A 14,946-nucleotide genomic window follows, 5' to 3' on the forward strand; every position below is an offset into this window, starting at 1 on the left:
GACCCTTGGCAACAGCGCCCGCCGCCGTGACTACGAAATCCAATCAGAAACCGGAAGGCGGTGCAATACGTCAATGTCGAAGCACTATTGGATTTTTTTTATCGCAATTGACGTGGGCCGGACGAATAGAAAAGAAGCATCCGCTTCCGTCTCATGCTGCGCGAACAGCCAATAGATGCTGACGCGCGGGAAGAGTGCCGCCTCTAGGATACCCGCTTCCCGCCTTTTTTTGGTCGCCTCTCCAATTGGCGAAGAGCGGGACTCCCCCCCCCTCTTGCTCAACGTCCTATTGGGCCGTTTGAGGTGACGTCTTGCGGCGCGACATATAGGCGCGAGTCTTTGAACGTAGGCTTGGCGGCGTCGCCATGGAGACGCGGCCTAGCCGGGTGGACGGAGCGTTCCCAGCGCACCCTGAGGGAGTCCTTAGCGGGGGTCCGACAAATCTGAGGAGGGGGGGAGACACGCGGCTGGAGGTTCGTGACAGAGGAGAAGGAGGCCCAGTTGCCGCAGCCGTTCCCCGCCCCACACTCGGCTAGCTCCGACCTCTGCTCTGTTGCCATGGCGACGGGCTCGTAGAAGCGGGAGCGTCCTCCACGAGGCCTAACGGCGGTTCAGGGCCTCCCCTTGTGAGAAGTTTCTGTGGAAAGTCAGGAGAGGCCGGCGCTGGTTTGGCGCTGCACCTGCCGGATCCCGCATATTCGTGCAACCCTGTTAGGATAATACGCTTTTTCGGATTTCCTTGGCCCTTGAGCCATTATTTAAATGTGCAGCCAGGCCTTGTTTTAAAACCAGTTAAAAATTTTTAAAGTGGGGGCATGGAGGAACCGACCTCGGATCTGAAAGGACTGACAGGCCGCCTTGCTTTTCCCCTCACATAACGTTTGGCAAGATTTTGGAGGCATCAATTTTCAGCAGGTAATGATCGTTGCACGTATCTCTGGTGCTGCCATTTCTCTTCAGTGAAAGCCTGATTTAAGGTTTGTTTTTTGTCTCCTTGTATTCCTAGAGTCTGGCAGCCCGCCTCTTCAGTCCAGGAAGGATTTTGTGCAGCCGTTTGTGCAAAATTTGAGCTTGCCTAAAGCGATAAACTCAGAAAATCCGAAATAAGGATGAAAGTGGAGTCTGGCCTGGATGGTATGAAAAATACAAAATTCGGAAGAGAATGAAAATCAGCAGTTCTGAAAGACCTGGGAATATAAAAAGAAAAGAAGAAAAAGGTATCAAACTTGTTGTCTGGCAGATCTCCCTGGGGAAAGAATTGCAGAGCTGGTAGCATCACCACAAAGAAGGCTCTGCCATTATCATTGTCTTTGTCACCTCTGCTTCTACTGGATACAAATAAGGTCTATATTCATGGACAAGTTCATGTGGGAGAAAGTACTCCTTAAGATGCCCAGGTCTCTAGCTGTTATCTGCTTTTGGTGGTGGTGGGGAGTGGTTAGAGGGGTCACAGAGACCCGGGTTCAGATCCCCATGAAGTATACTACTACCAGCTACTTTGTAGCTGGTCAACTCCTTCTCTCACCTAACACAGCATTGTTGAGACCAGGAATTGAGTCGTGGGAGAAACACTTTTGCCACCCTGAGCAGGGATAGGGAGCTGAATATGGCTGGCAGGGCAAAGTCACCATGATGTCAGGTAATCTGTTTCCACTTGTGCAGATAATCAGTTGATTACCAGAGCTTGTAAAGCACTAGGCTCTGCTGATCAGCTGGTTGTTGGTGCTTGCAAAGCCCTGTGCCCACAGGTCTGCAAATTCCCTTTAGCCCAGCTTGGTGTGGTGTAGTGGCTAAGAGCGGTGGACTCGCAATCTGGGGAACCAGGTTTGCGTCTCCGCTCCTCCATCTGCAGCTGCTGGGTGACCTTGGGCTGGTCACACTTCTTTGAAGTCTCTCAGCCCCACTCGCCTCACGGAGTGTTTGTTGTGGGGGAGGAAGGGAAAGGAGAATGTTAGCCGCTTTGAGACTCCTTTGGGTAGTGATAAAGCGGGATATCAAATCCAAACTCTTCATCTTTACCTGCCCCATACCTGATGTCATATGTGGTGGGTGTGGCTTGGCTAATAGGTTCACCACCCCTTTAAGAGAAACGGTAGGATATAACTGCCTTGTCTCTTCCCAATTCATTTCTCTTCCAGAATTTCTCAACACTGAGCAAGGTTCTAGCATGGGGAAAGCTCTGCTAGCACCAGCTGCAACTATGCAAATTGGGCTGGGGGGGGAGATGTGTGAATTCTGGGTAAACAGGTGCTGCCTTGTCGTAGATGGGACATTGCTTCTATGAGACTGACCTCATTTTGAGCACGCAATCTTTGTGCAATAATTGGAAATGAACAGGGCTGAGGCATTGTTTCTTGTAACCTCAGCTTGTATCGGATAATGCATTTCTATTTGGAAAAGCAAGCAGGCTGAGTCTTTCTCCTCAGCATCTGCTAGGCTGCAGTCTTATGTTCTGTGCTGTAGCCTAAAGATAGAGAGTGGATTCTATGCCGGGGTCATTCTGTTTATGGTTCTGTGTGCTTATACATGCCCAGGAATTACTGAAACACAGCTGCCTTTGGGGCAGGCCTTGCAGATACTTGAAAGCAGTGCTTTAAGCTTTGTAGTGCCAAATTCTTTGTGTGGCACAGTTGGCTATACTGGCATACCATACTAAGCCTATTCCTGCTTCTTGCTGGGAGTCTCACCAGCACTGTGCTTTGCAGTGTGCTGAGCTGCCCTAGAAGAGGGAGAGAAGCTGTGGGATCATAGCACCCTTGGTGGAAAGCCAGAGAAAGATAGGGAGTGATCTCTCCACCCCTGTGCTGCTTCAGAGTGTGGTGTGCCCTGCTTCTCCGTCAGTGTTTTCCATGAAATAGGAAAGGTCAGTATGTGGTGAATGAATTCCCCATTCTGTTTGTTCACTGGTTTATCTTGTTGGGATTCACATTGTGTCCCGGTGCTCCTCTAAATTTCCTTTGTCATTACAGTAACACATTACTCATCTTCCAAGCAGTATAAGCATCCTCCCAAGTAGATTTACTTTAGTGGATGTTCCTTTGTATGCCAAAATGACTCGTTCTCTGTCCTGAAGCATTCAGGCCTCCCTCCACCTTATCTTGATTGTCGGGAAGACCCACATTGATCCTAGCGAGTGGCAGTAGGCGTTCCCCTCCTCGGCCAACAAATATGGCAAACTTTGAGAGGATCCTGCTTCAGTGTTGAGATTTGGACCTGGTGACCATAAGATGAATCCTTTCATCCCAATGAATGTTGTGTGAGACTAGTGCACTGAGGGGATTTTGCTTGCCCTTGATACCTCTTGCCCTACAGTCTGAATACTCGGTGCTGCCTTTGTCTGTGGGCAAACTCAGTAAAAGGCAGAATGTTCCTTGTACCCTCTCTGTTGTTCGTTAGTTATGAGCTACAAATTGCAGCATAGCTTAAAAGCCCCGTTAGAGCTTTGAAATGTCTTTCTCCCCTGAGCTGGAACAAGAACTTAGTAAAGTATAGGCAGTTTTCCTCCCTCCTATCATTTCTATAACTCGAAAGGAAGAAGCTGGTTGCTATGTAACAGAAACCATTAACATGGCAACTGAAGCACAGGGAATGAAGCAATAATAGCTTCAACTGTGTAAAGACAGATTTCCTTTTATATAGAAACATAATGAAGAAAGCATTCTTGGATTTCTGAAAGCTTTCCTTGCAGGAAAGAATCGCGTGCAATTTTTAAATGATTAGCTGCCCACTATAACTCAGACTTGTTTTATTCACGTACCAGGAAAATGAGAAGTTTTCAGGAACCACAACAGCTGTTGTCTACAGCAGTTGTCCTACATCGGCTGTGGAGCAGAGGCTTTTTCACTGAGGTCATCAGGCTAAAATTAATATGAAAGAATGATCAGAAAATGGATCAGGCTGCTGTATTTGAAATTAGTGATGAGAAAGAGTAATGCTAACTGGCTAGCTTTTAGCCACAGTTACAAAGTAGGTAGTGATTTCATTTTTATTTGATAAAACTTTTATTAGCATTTTGAGTTTTACAGAACTATTTATGTAGGCAGTATGAAGAACTTAAAAGCACGAGTTTGTGAGATTAAAAATAAATGAAAAATGAATGGATTAGAGAGATCCTGGATTGCTATGATTTGCACACCCACACCCCAAGGGTGTAAAATATTTGATATGCTAAGGGAAGGGTAAGCAAACAATATTACTTTGTGGATTCCATTGCCACTTTTCAAGGGGCAACAGTTTATGATCATCTGTGCAGTTGAAGATGGGCAATAAAACTGTATTGGTAATAAGCTCTTCTCTTCCCACTCCCATCTCTGAGTACATCAGGGTACCATTAGGTGAGGCAGAATATATACCTCCGCTACCCCTTTCAGTGTAATGCTGGTCATGCTCCCTAATGTTGGGAATGCCCTCTTGGGTTCATCGGTTGGGTGCCAGGTTAGAGCTGGAAGGATCATATAGGGAGAGCTTCTCGGCTGCTCCTGTCAACCAGGGTTGTTCCCAGTGGTGTCCACACACATGCATACCACTTGCCCACGGGCATTTCTCCCTCCCCCAGTCTACAAATCTGTCATTTAGAAAGAGTACCATAAGATTCAAAATATAGTCCCTTTGTGAAGGGGATGTGTGGAGCTATTTCACTGTGTCTGAACAAGGAAAGAATATTCTGCTTGGCTTTGTTGTTCCGCTATGTGCCCTGTGGCCACTTTGCACTGGAGTAAAATAGAGCAGAATAGAAAGCAACAGCTGCCCCTTGTGAAGCTGAAATTTAAATCTGAGCAGCAGATTCCTCCCCACGCCCTAACCCAGATCCTCACCCTGGTGCCATTTATTCCTGTAAATGAATTTCCTGTGGGAAATGTATGAGCGCAGGAGGTGTAAATGATATTCAGCATGCATTATTAAATTTAAAGTGATTTTTTTCTGGAGGCCAAGGTTTTCTCTCTTTTGTACTTATGTGGATATCATTGCCTCATGGGTCTATAGCATGGGTAGGCAAACTAAGGCCTGGGGGTCGGATGCGGCCCAATCGCCTTCTAAATCTGGCCCACGGACAGTCTGGGAATCAGCGTGTTTTTACATGAGTAGACTGTGCCCTTTACCGTATTTTTCGCTCTATAAGACGCACCAGACCATAAGACGCACCTAGTTTTTGGAGGAGGAAAACAAGAAAAAAAATATTCTGAATCCCAGAAGCTAGAACAGCAAGAGGGATTGCTGCGCAGTGAAAGCCGTGATCCCTCTTGCTGTTCTGGCTTCTGGGATAGCTGCGCAGCCTGCATTCGTTCCATAAGACGCACGCACATTTCCCCTTACTTTTTAGGAGGGAAAAAGTGAGTCTTATAGAGCAAAAAATACGGTAAATTGCATCTCTGGGTTATTCATGGAGCTTGCCTGGTGTTTTTACATGAGTAGAATGTGTGCTTTTATTTAAAATGCATCTCTGGGTTATTTGTGGGGCATAGGAATTTGTTCATTTTTTTCCTTCAAAATATAGTCCGGTCCCCCACAAGGTCTGCGGGACAGTGGATTGGCCCTTCTGAAAAACTTTGCTGACCCCTGGTCTATAGCCAAATACTGTATTTATATGATGTGATAAGTGGCTTTCCCCTTCTGTACCAGCAGGTGGCACTGAAGATAAGAATGTAGCTTTTTTCAGTTTATTATTTTAAATTACTCCTGTTCTTTCCTCAGTGTAGCTGGAAATAAGATACTTGCTTTTGAGAAACGCTTTTTGCGTTTTTAAGTGAGAGTCACAACAGTTAGGAAACAGATGAGGCCGCAGGCCATGTTTCCAAACTACTGTTGTATAACAGATAGTGTTTGGGCATAAAATCGTAATTCTTTTCTGCCATGAAATTTGCTGAATGACCCTGGTGCCTAGCCTACCTTACAGGGTGGTTGTTAGAATAGATGGAGGGAGAAGGAGACCCATGTATAATGCTCTTGGGCCCCTGGAGGATGGGTGGGATAAAAATGCAACACGTTGAATTAATAGGCTGGATTAAACCTGACCCATGATGGCTAGCTGCTCTAGAATACAAAATCCAGTGGCTGCAGCCCAGCTGAATTGTGAACAATGGGAATCCTGCCATTGGCTTCAGGGTAGAATGCTTCTTAAACATGCTTTTTGCATAATAAATTGACCTGATTCTGCTTGTAGCTCAGAATTAATTCTCTATGTCCCTGGTAGGTGGTGGCATGATCATTCAAACTCAGCTGCTGAATTTCTAGATGTAGCATAACATTTTAAACGTCTATTTCACGAGACACTGGGGCATTAACAAGATAAATAAGTGAAGTAAACATGTAGAGAATGGGAAAAGGTGTGTTTTTTTTACAGCCTGTTCTTTTGCTTTGAAGCAGATCCCGTTGATTTCTGTATGCCTAGTACTAGGTCTTAAAACCACTGTGTGCGTCCAAAATTGGTCTTCTTGTAGATCAGGTGAATTTTCTTACTTATCATTTTTTATTTCTCCTAAATGCAAACTAAAAATTATGTGGCTAGTGCTCTCTGCATCTCATGTAGCATGTGGTTCTGCCTTCTGGGTAGTTAAAACACGTTGATGAGCTAGTGGTTGTTTTAGCCTCATTCTTCATAACTTGTTCCACCACCCCAGTAATGTTTAATCATCCTTTTGCCCATGTTTCTGGCCTCCCAAGTGCACAGGATATTACAGTGGTACCTCGGGTTACATACGCTTCAGTTTACAGACTCCGCTAACCCAGAAATAGTACCTCAGGTTAAGAACTTTGCTTCAGGATGAGAACAGAAATCGTGCTCCGGTGGCGCGGCTGCAGCAGGAGGCCCCATTAGCTAAAGTGGTGCTTCAGGTTAAGAACAGTTTCAGGTTAAGAACGGACCTCCGGAACTAATTAAGTACTTAACCCAAGGTATTAGAAGCACTTTTTCAGGTGCGCTTGTTGGATTGATTTCTTCAGTCTTACTTTGTTATTGGATTTTGACATTTTGGGGCTAGTTGTTTTGTTTTTTTTGTTGCTGTTTTTATTATGTTTTGCTGTATTCTGTTTTATCTTGTAACCCACGTTGAGGAGGCTTTTATTTTTTTATTTATTGCACGAAATTTATATACCACTTGATTGTAAAAATTGCCCCCCAAAAGCCCTCAAAATGATTGCTCTAAAAGGTGACCTGAAAATATTTTAAATAAACAACAGAGCATTTGATTTCAGTAGATTCAACTAACAATTTGCTTTCCTTCCAGCAAGTCTTCTTTCTTTAACACTGAATTGCTGGTGACTGAGATCATAATCGGTTGACAAAGCACGTATGAAGCTTTCAGCATTTGTTTGATCAAAAGGGAAATTCCACCAAGAAACAAATGGAAGTTTTGTTTGGGGATTTGTGAGTTGCTATCAAATAATTTTATAAGAATGCATCCTGGATGTAGGTAGAGGGAAGTGTCATTAGCTTGAATGTGAATATGAATATGAATAAAATCCTCCTTAGTGCGTCAAGATTGTAAGATTTTCTCAGTAATAACAATCAAATGGTGCACAATAAAAAAGGAAATATAAACTTGAAATTGTGTATAGTTGCTCATCTTAAATACACTTAGGTTGAAGTGAAACTTTTTGATTTCCAGAGCAACAGTAGCACACTTAAGATTAGAGCAGAACCTCTTTTATATATTAATACATGCAAGCACCCCTTTGTCTTTGTGACATGATGACCTTTTGAATTTGTCCATATCCATTTCACTGCCTTTTGATCATTAGCTGTGGGGAGCCTTTGGGACACATGGTTGGCCTGGAAGAGGCACATCTAAATTTAGGCACATCGCTTTCTGTAGCTGGTAGAGTCCATCTCTGAGCTTGTAGCATTAGTTGTAGATACTTTGCAAGTGTAAGAAGCCGGGAGACGCAAGTAAGTGATTGCACGTTCTAGTATGTGCTTCTCAGTGTAGTGTTATCGTATACTGTGAATATTTATGTATGACTAACTGTCTGACTTGATTGATTGACTGATTCCATTTACACACTGCAATACTTCATTAGAGGTGCTTTTTAAGGCTCCTGAATGAGGGTCACCATTTAAGAAGATCTACTTATCAGTTCATTGGAGAAAAAGAAGCAATATTCATTATGATACAATTTGTGCTTGAAGTAGTCACTGTTCTGCCTTAGGTTCATGAGTTTAATGGGTAGATTTGGGGCTTCAGGATTCCATTCTCCTCATAAACTCGTATTATACAGCTGTGATTTTAAAGTTACTTGTTTTTTCATTTTGTCAGAGTGACAAGGGGAGCACAGCTCAATCACAATGAGAAGCATTGCTGAATACCTTTTGCTGAAAGCACTGATATACCTGGATATCCAGAGTTTCCTTTCCCTTCTCTCTGTATTCCTTAGCCATAAGCTGCTCTTGGAGGAATGATGATGAAGGGCAGGTTAAACAGGATCAAAATTAGGTAATTAAATTTTGAAGCAGAAAATGATTTATTTTCTTTGATTTATTTTCCTTTGATTTATTTTTTTTTTAAATGCATTTCCCACTTTTCTTAAATTACTCAAAGCACACACAAAAATCATAATATGGTAAAACAGTAATCCAGCAATAACAACAAAACAATTAAAAATCTAAAAATTAATAAGCAATCAGAGTAAAGAAGGGAACCAAACCCATTTACAACAAACAGAAACGAACCTAGTAATTCCTAATGTGTTAAATGTACTGAAGTAGCCAGTGCAGTACCATTTCCAGAGTGTCTGCCGATGTTTAGTGGGCTGGAGCAAGATGGCAAAGTGTCTTGTGGGACCTTAAACACTAATTTTTATGGGAAGTGGGAAGCTTTTAATGTTTAACAGACCACTGTATTTTAATACTTTGTTGGAAACCGCCAGATGGGCAGTGTATGTATGTATGTATAAATAAATAAATAAATAAAAATTTATTATACTGGCACCTCCAGTTAGGGCTGGGAATGTCTCCTGCTCCCAGTCAGTTTACAGACAATACTGAACTAGATGAACTAGCTGTCTCACTTGGAATAAGGCAGATTCCTAGATTTCAATGGTGTCGGCTTTTGTGGAGTAGAGGCCACTTTGTTGGAACTACGAATTGTTGTCCCATTGGCAGGTGCACATTTCTAAAGGGAAATGAAATGCAAGCCAGAAGGCTTCTGTTTCCAGTCTCGTCAGCTGTTCGCTCACTGGGGAGTTTCGCTAAGCCACTGTTCTTCAGCTCCCTGCCTGTAATAGGATGGTAATATTACTGGCCTACTTGACAGAGTTGATGTAAGGATTACTGAAATGACAGCTTCACAGATGACTGGGGATCTGAACTTGGGTTTTCCTTCTCCGCTGGTACTAATGGCGGTGTTATTTTCATGTCTAGAAATAATTTAAATATGAATAAAACTTTGAATGGTGAGGTTCTATCCACCAATAAACTCTGCCATGTAAGCACTGCTGCTGCTGCAAAACCCTGATTCATTTTTTGCCGGATCTTTGCCCTATTCCCAGTCAGCCCTTTAGCATGAAGCAGATGCTCTGTTGCAGCTGCCCTTAATGGATAGTTTCCATGTTTTAAAAAAGCCACTGTTTCATACAGACATGTTTCACTTTGTTGTTGTTTTTTTTTTGCTTTATTTAGCAGACCTTGAATAGAAGATGGCCTCCTGTCTATACGATTGCCTTTGTGAAGCAGAGCTTGAGAAATACTTTCCCCATTTTAGTGCCCTTGGCTTTCAGAGGATTGATGAACTTGCCAAGGTCTCCATGAAAGATTACACCAAGCTGGGGGTGCATAACATGAAGGACCGCAAGCGCCTCTTCCAGCTCATTCGAATAATCAAAATGTTGCAGGCAGAAGAGGAAGCAATGAGGAAAAAACAGCATTTTCAGACAGGTGCTCTCTACCTCCGGCCTCAGGCGACTAGATGTGGCCCTCGAAGACAACTTCAGTTTGATTCCCTCTCAGAGGAAAGAGATGGAGGGAGAAAACAGCTTGAGCCTGAATTGTGTGCCTTATCCAATTGCTCTGTAAATGAAGATAAAGATGATTTAGCTGCAGTGTTGAGCCACGAAGCTGAATACAAAAGACCTAGGAAAGACTCTTTGAATGCTGCTGCAACATGGGCAGAACATAAACTGGGCATTCCAGCTATCAGTTCATCTAACGATATTGCTCCTCTCCTAGGGGATGCTGAAGCCCCCATTGTACAAAGAGTAGCTCATATTTCAGGTTATAATTATGGAGTGCCTCATTCTTGTACCAGGTAATAACCATTTATCTGTATTCCTTTACATGGAACAATGTAATTCTCTCCTTTGTACATGTGGGGGAAGTTAAAAGTTACAAAATAAAATAAAATTCTGCAACCAATTATCCTATATACTGTTTTAGGAATACATTGTGCATACATTTAATTTGCACGTATAAATTTCTGTAGTGTGGGCTGACTTTGAAATTGCAAATTTAGCATTTTTGACATCCTGTGTTTCGCAGACCTAATGCTTCTGAGAAGGAGACCCCGTGGACTGAGACTGACAAGATCCGTGTGTGCGTTCGGAAGCGTCCCCTTGGCTTAAGAGAAGAGAGGCGTGGGGAAGTGAATATCATCACAGTAGAAGATAAAGAAACCCTCCTGCTCCATGAGAAGAAGGAGGCTGTTGACCTCAGCCAGTACATTTTGCAGGTTGCAGAATTTTGGCTCCTTACATCTTGTATCATGTCTTAAAGTGTTCAAGTAATGGTCTCAGACTGATCTGTTTACAATCAAAGAGGAGATAAAACAATAACTTCCCACAGCAGGACTTAGAGTACTAATCTGTATTCTTTAAAAAAATCCTTTTGTAAAAAATAAAATAAATCTGAGCATACAAAACAGAAAAAACGGTTAAATCCAGAATATTCATCAACACCTTATCCACTGAATATTAAGATCTTTTTTGAAAATGAGAACTTTTGCATGGACTTCTATAGGCCTAGTGGATAAGGCTTTAGAGACAGGAAAGGTGAGAGAGGAAGCTGCTTGTGAGAGAGGGCATCTTTGTGCTTTTGCAATGGCTTGCTGACAGGTGGAGAAGGATCTCCACCAGAAATCTGAATGACTGCTTTAGTCCCTGGGGTCTTATCTTAATGGATGTCCTTGGGCCTAGGAAATAACAATTTGAAAGTTGGAGCCAACACCTTGATTTGCTCCTGGAAGCTGAAAAGGAGCAAGCGTAGTTGCAGCAGCGATAACAGCATTGCAACAGTACTGCAGTCTGTAGGAGAATTCTACAGTGTATTGTAGGCCAACAAAGGGGCAGATGTCCTCCAAGGTCCATGAACCCCATACTCTTTTGTTTATTTTAGATATTTTGGGACGTGAGTGACACTGTGGTCTAAACCACTGAGCCTCTTGGGCTTGCCAATTGGAAGGTCAGCAGTTCGAATCCGCACGACGGGGTGAGCTCCCATTGCTCTGTCCCAGCTTCTGCCAACCTAGCAGTTTGAAAGCATACCAGTGCAAGTAGATAAATAGGTACTGCCGCAGCAGGAAGGTAAATGGTGTTTCCGTGCACTCTGGCACTTGTCATGGTCCTCCGTGCACCAGTAGCAGTTTAGTAATGCAGGCCACATGACCCGGAAAGCTGGCTGTGGACAAACGCCATCTCCCTCAGCCTGAAAAGCACCACACCCCATAGTCGCCTTTGACTGGACTTAACCCTCCAGGGGTACTTTACCTTTACCTTTTAGATATCTATTACATTTATAGCAGCAGGGAATTTGACATTACCAGAAAATGATTGCATAATAATTAAGTGCTGCTGTATTATATTCTCATATTGCACAACAGTGTTTCACGAATCATTCTGGTGTGAATGCCTATGGTACAGTAGAAGACCATATTCCAGATGCCATATTGTGCTCTAGGGAGATATTCCTGCCACATATGAGCCACAACCTGTGATTGGCAGGTGGCGAGGGGAGGCATCTCAGGCCAGTACTGGAACACTCCCCAAATAACATTACAAATGGTGCTATAAGGATGACATGATCCAAACTTTTACTTATCTAGACTGTGATAAACATGCAGTTTCTCTTGCTTGAAACTTTTCTGTAATTCTGTTGGACCTGCCTCTGATTTATACCCTCCCCAAAAAAGAGAAATGGGCATTTCTAACGATTAAATGTTCTTCCTTGCATTGTCTTCTCTCTTTTCTGTTGGAAAGTGAGCATATTGTAATTACTGCCTGAGGCGCCTGTGCTTAACAAAGGCAACAGAACTGGGCTTCCAGCCTAGTGAATTCTTTTCCCCCCGGTTTCCATTGTACTAGAGAGCAAGGTTCTCACAGGCCTTCAGTGCTCCAGTTCTCGCTGAATGATCTATGCTCTCTCTTCCTCTGCCCTCCTTCCCCTCTGTGGTTAATGATTTTTCAGCTAATAGTCTTGCATCTTTTCTCTCTCTTGGTCCCAGGTACCTTCTGCTGCCTAGATCAAATTCTCATTCCGATTGACAGCAGCAGGAAGGTAACCAGTCTGCAGAGCAGCATGTTATGTACACTCATGCCCCTCCTCTCCCTGGTGCTTCAGTTCAGTGGAGCTCTTGCCAAATAATAAATAAAGTCCTCATAGATTGTGCCTACTGACACAAACAGCTTAAGAGGAAGATGCCTTAAGTGCAGGAAGTTTTACTTCTGAAATTGTGAAATGAGGATTTCCTAGAAACGTCTTTCTAGGTTTCTAGTTTCCTTTGCCTCAAAAATACATCAGAATTTGGTAGTGGACATTCCTTTTCAGCAGCAAGAATCCACGGCTTGATTTTGGACCTTAACTTTTATTTTGCATCATTCCATGTTGTCATTGCATACCTGTTCGCTTAAGGCAAGATGAAGTATTCTCTTCTGCCTCCCTCCCTCCTCCCTTTCTTATTTTAGCTCTGCTCACAGCTTTGTTTTCAGAGACACTTGCTTGGTACAGTTGCTGAATCCATGAGTTTGCTCTGGCTGATGGTGATTGCATGATGTCTGAATTTGGCTATGCGGGGTCTCAGCTTCCTGGTTTCACTCTGAATGGGATTCACATCCACAGCTGTGTATCTTATCATCATGGGTGGGTGAAAGGAGTGGAATTCCTTTTTGTGTAAATATCCCTTTTCTTTTTGCAGCATGTGTTTTACTTTGATGAAGTCTTTGGGGAGGCCTGTTCCAACCAGGATGTGTACATGAAGACTGCCCACCCCCTCATTCAACACATTTTCAATGGGTAGGGTGTTATGTATCCTTTCCCTATCTGTGCCTATGAACATTTTCGTTGTTTATATATGTTTAGTGATGTTTATTGAAGTTTTCATGGTGCTCACCTTTCTTCCTCTGTTTTTCTTTTGGATTGTTCACACACACACACACACACTATCCTATATCTGAATTATGTGTCATTTTAAAATAAATGAGCAGATAAGAGAAGGAAAGTAAAAATTGTTTTCCATTTTATTTATTTAGATTTGTATCCTGCCATTTAACAAGGTAGTTCACAATTTAAAAGGTGAATAATCAAATAGAATCAAATAAACAAGAAAAACAAAATGTGTAGAAAAAAGGGCATCCGGTATAAAATCAGTAACAGGCGTAGCATAACTCAGTTGTTCCCACCATCGTAACCCCAAGGATGGAACATTTTCATGGGTGTCTTGAAGACTTCCATGGAATTGCTGTGATGGGCACCCACTTAGGGAAGTATTTCCTAAGGAATGCCATTCTAGCAGATATTCAGTGGTAAAGGGGGTCTGGTGTAGGATTTGCATTGGCAGTTGCAGAAGCAAGCTTTCCGCTGGACCACTTAGGACTTTAAAGGTCAAAAGTGGTACTTTGAATGGAACCTGGAAACCAACCAGCAACCAGCCACACTTCTTCAGTATGAATGTTCTTACATCCTGTGACTGTTTGCAGCCAGTAACTAGGCACCAATTCTAGTCCAGGTGCTGCTTCTTAACACCCATTCAAGGGTAGTCCCATATGAAGTGTTTCATGTGGGGGGAAATAGAAATCTCCTTAACAATGTAAATAACAATAAAACCCAATATGGCATCATGCCAAAGCCCCACAGAATGAAGGGGAACTGCAGAAGCACACAAAAGTATAATGGGGTAGGTGGTTCACTTTCAGGCTGGCAGTGCAGATCTTCTGCATTACCATTTTACATATTTTTGTGTTTTTATATTGTAAACCACACTGTGCTCCTTAGATGAAGAGTGGTATAGAAATCTTGGAGCACTGCAGCAGGCACATAACTTAGGAGGAGTGTCACCTCCCCGTCCATTTTCTCAACCACACTAGGGAAATGTTGTGTAGCTTTTGAAAAGTAATGGTGACTTGTATTTACTTCTGTAACAATGAACGATCAGAATTTATTTTAATGGTTAAAAAAGAAAGCAGAGTCCCAAGGTGCTTTAAACACTAATGTATGTATCAAGGGACGCGGGTTGCGCTGTGGTCTAAATCACTGAGCCTAGGGCTTGCCAATCAGAAGGTCGGCGGTTCAAATCCCCACGACGGGGTGAGCTCCCGTTGTTCGCTCCCTGCTCCTGCCCACCTAGCAGTTCAAAAGCACGTCAAGTGCAAGTAGATAAATAGGTACCGCTCTGGCAGGACGGAAACGGCATTTCTGTGCGCTGCTCTGGTTCGCCAGAAGCGGCTTCGTCATGTTGGCCACATGACCCGGAAGCTGTCTGCAGGCAAACGCCGGCTCCCTCGGCCGAGTTGAGCATGCAACCCCAGAGTCGTCCGTGACTGGACCTAACGGTCAGGGGTATCTTTATCTTTACCTTTCTGTATCATGGCATGAACTTTCATGGGCTATACCCACTCTGCTTTTGAGAGATTACAGTAGCTACTTGCGGTTCCTGTTGCTGCTGCTTTATTGTGAATCAAATCAGCTCAGATCAGCTGGAAAACCAGCCCTGATGGTCCCAATGTGTTTGTTAAACTAAGGCTTGCTTC

General features: G+C 43.2%; 1 protein-coding gene across 8 annotated transcripts in view; it reads left to right on the plus strand.

Moving 5' to 3' along the window:
* The first annotated feature begins 9 nt into the window (after positions 1-9).
* KIF24 (kinesin family member 24) overlaps positions 10-14,946 on the plus strand; it is a 34,442-nt gene continuing 19,505 nt past the window's right edge. The window contains exons 1-5 of one of the 8 annotated variants that reach the window (XM_083575508.1): positions 10-915; positions 1,007-1,217; positions 9,614-10,238; positions 10,469-10,658; positions 13,116-13,213. In XM_083575508.1, the coding sequence (XP_083431634.1) occupies positions 9,631-10,238; positions 10,469-10,658; positions 13,116-13,213 (896 nt within the window). In that variant the 5' untranslated portion in view covers positions 10-915; positions 1,007-1,217; positions 9,614-9,630. Of the gene's footprint in view, positions 925-1,006; positions 1,218-5,494; positions 5,560-7,223; positions 7,364-7,507; positions 7,886-9,613; positions 10,239-10,468; positions 10,659-13,115; positions 13,214-14,946 lie in introns of those variants that run through there. The other 7 variants (XM_083575512.1, XM_083575509.1, XM_083575510.1 and 4 more) reach the window with 7 other exon arrangements.

This window comes from Podarcis filfolensis (genome assembly GCF_964270895.1).
Source record: "Podarcis filfolensis genome assembly, chromosome: 11".
Taxonomy (NCBI): Eukaryota; Metazoa; Chordata; class Lepidosauria; order Squamata; family Lacertidae; genus Podarcis; species Podarcis filfolensis.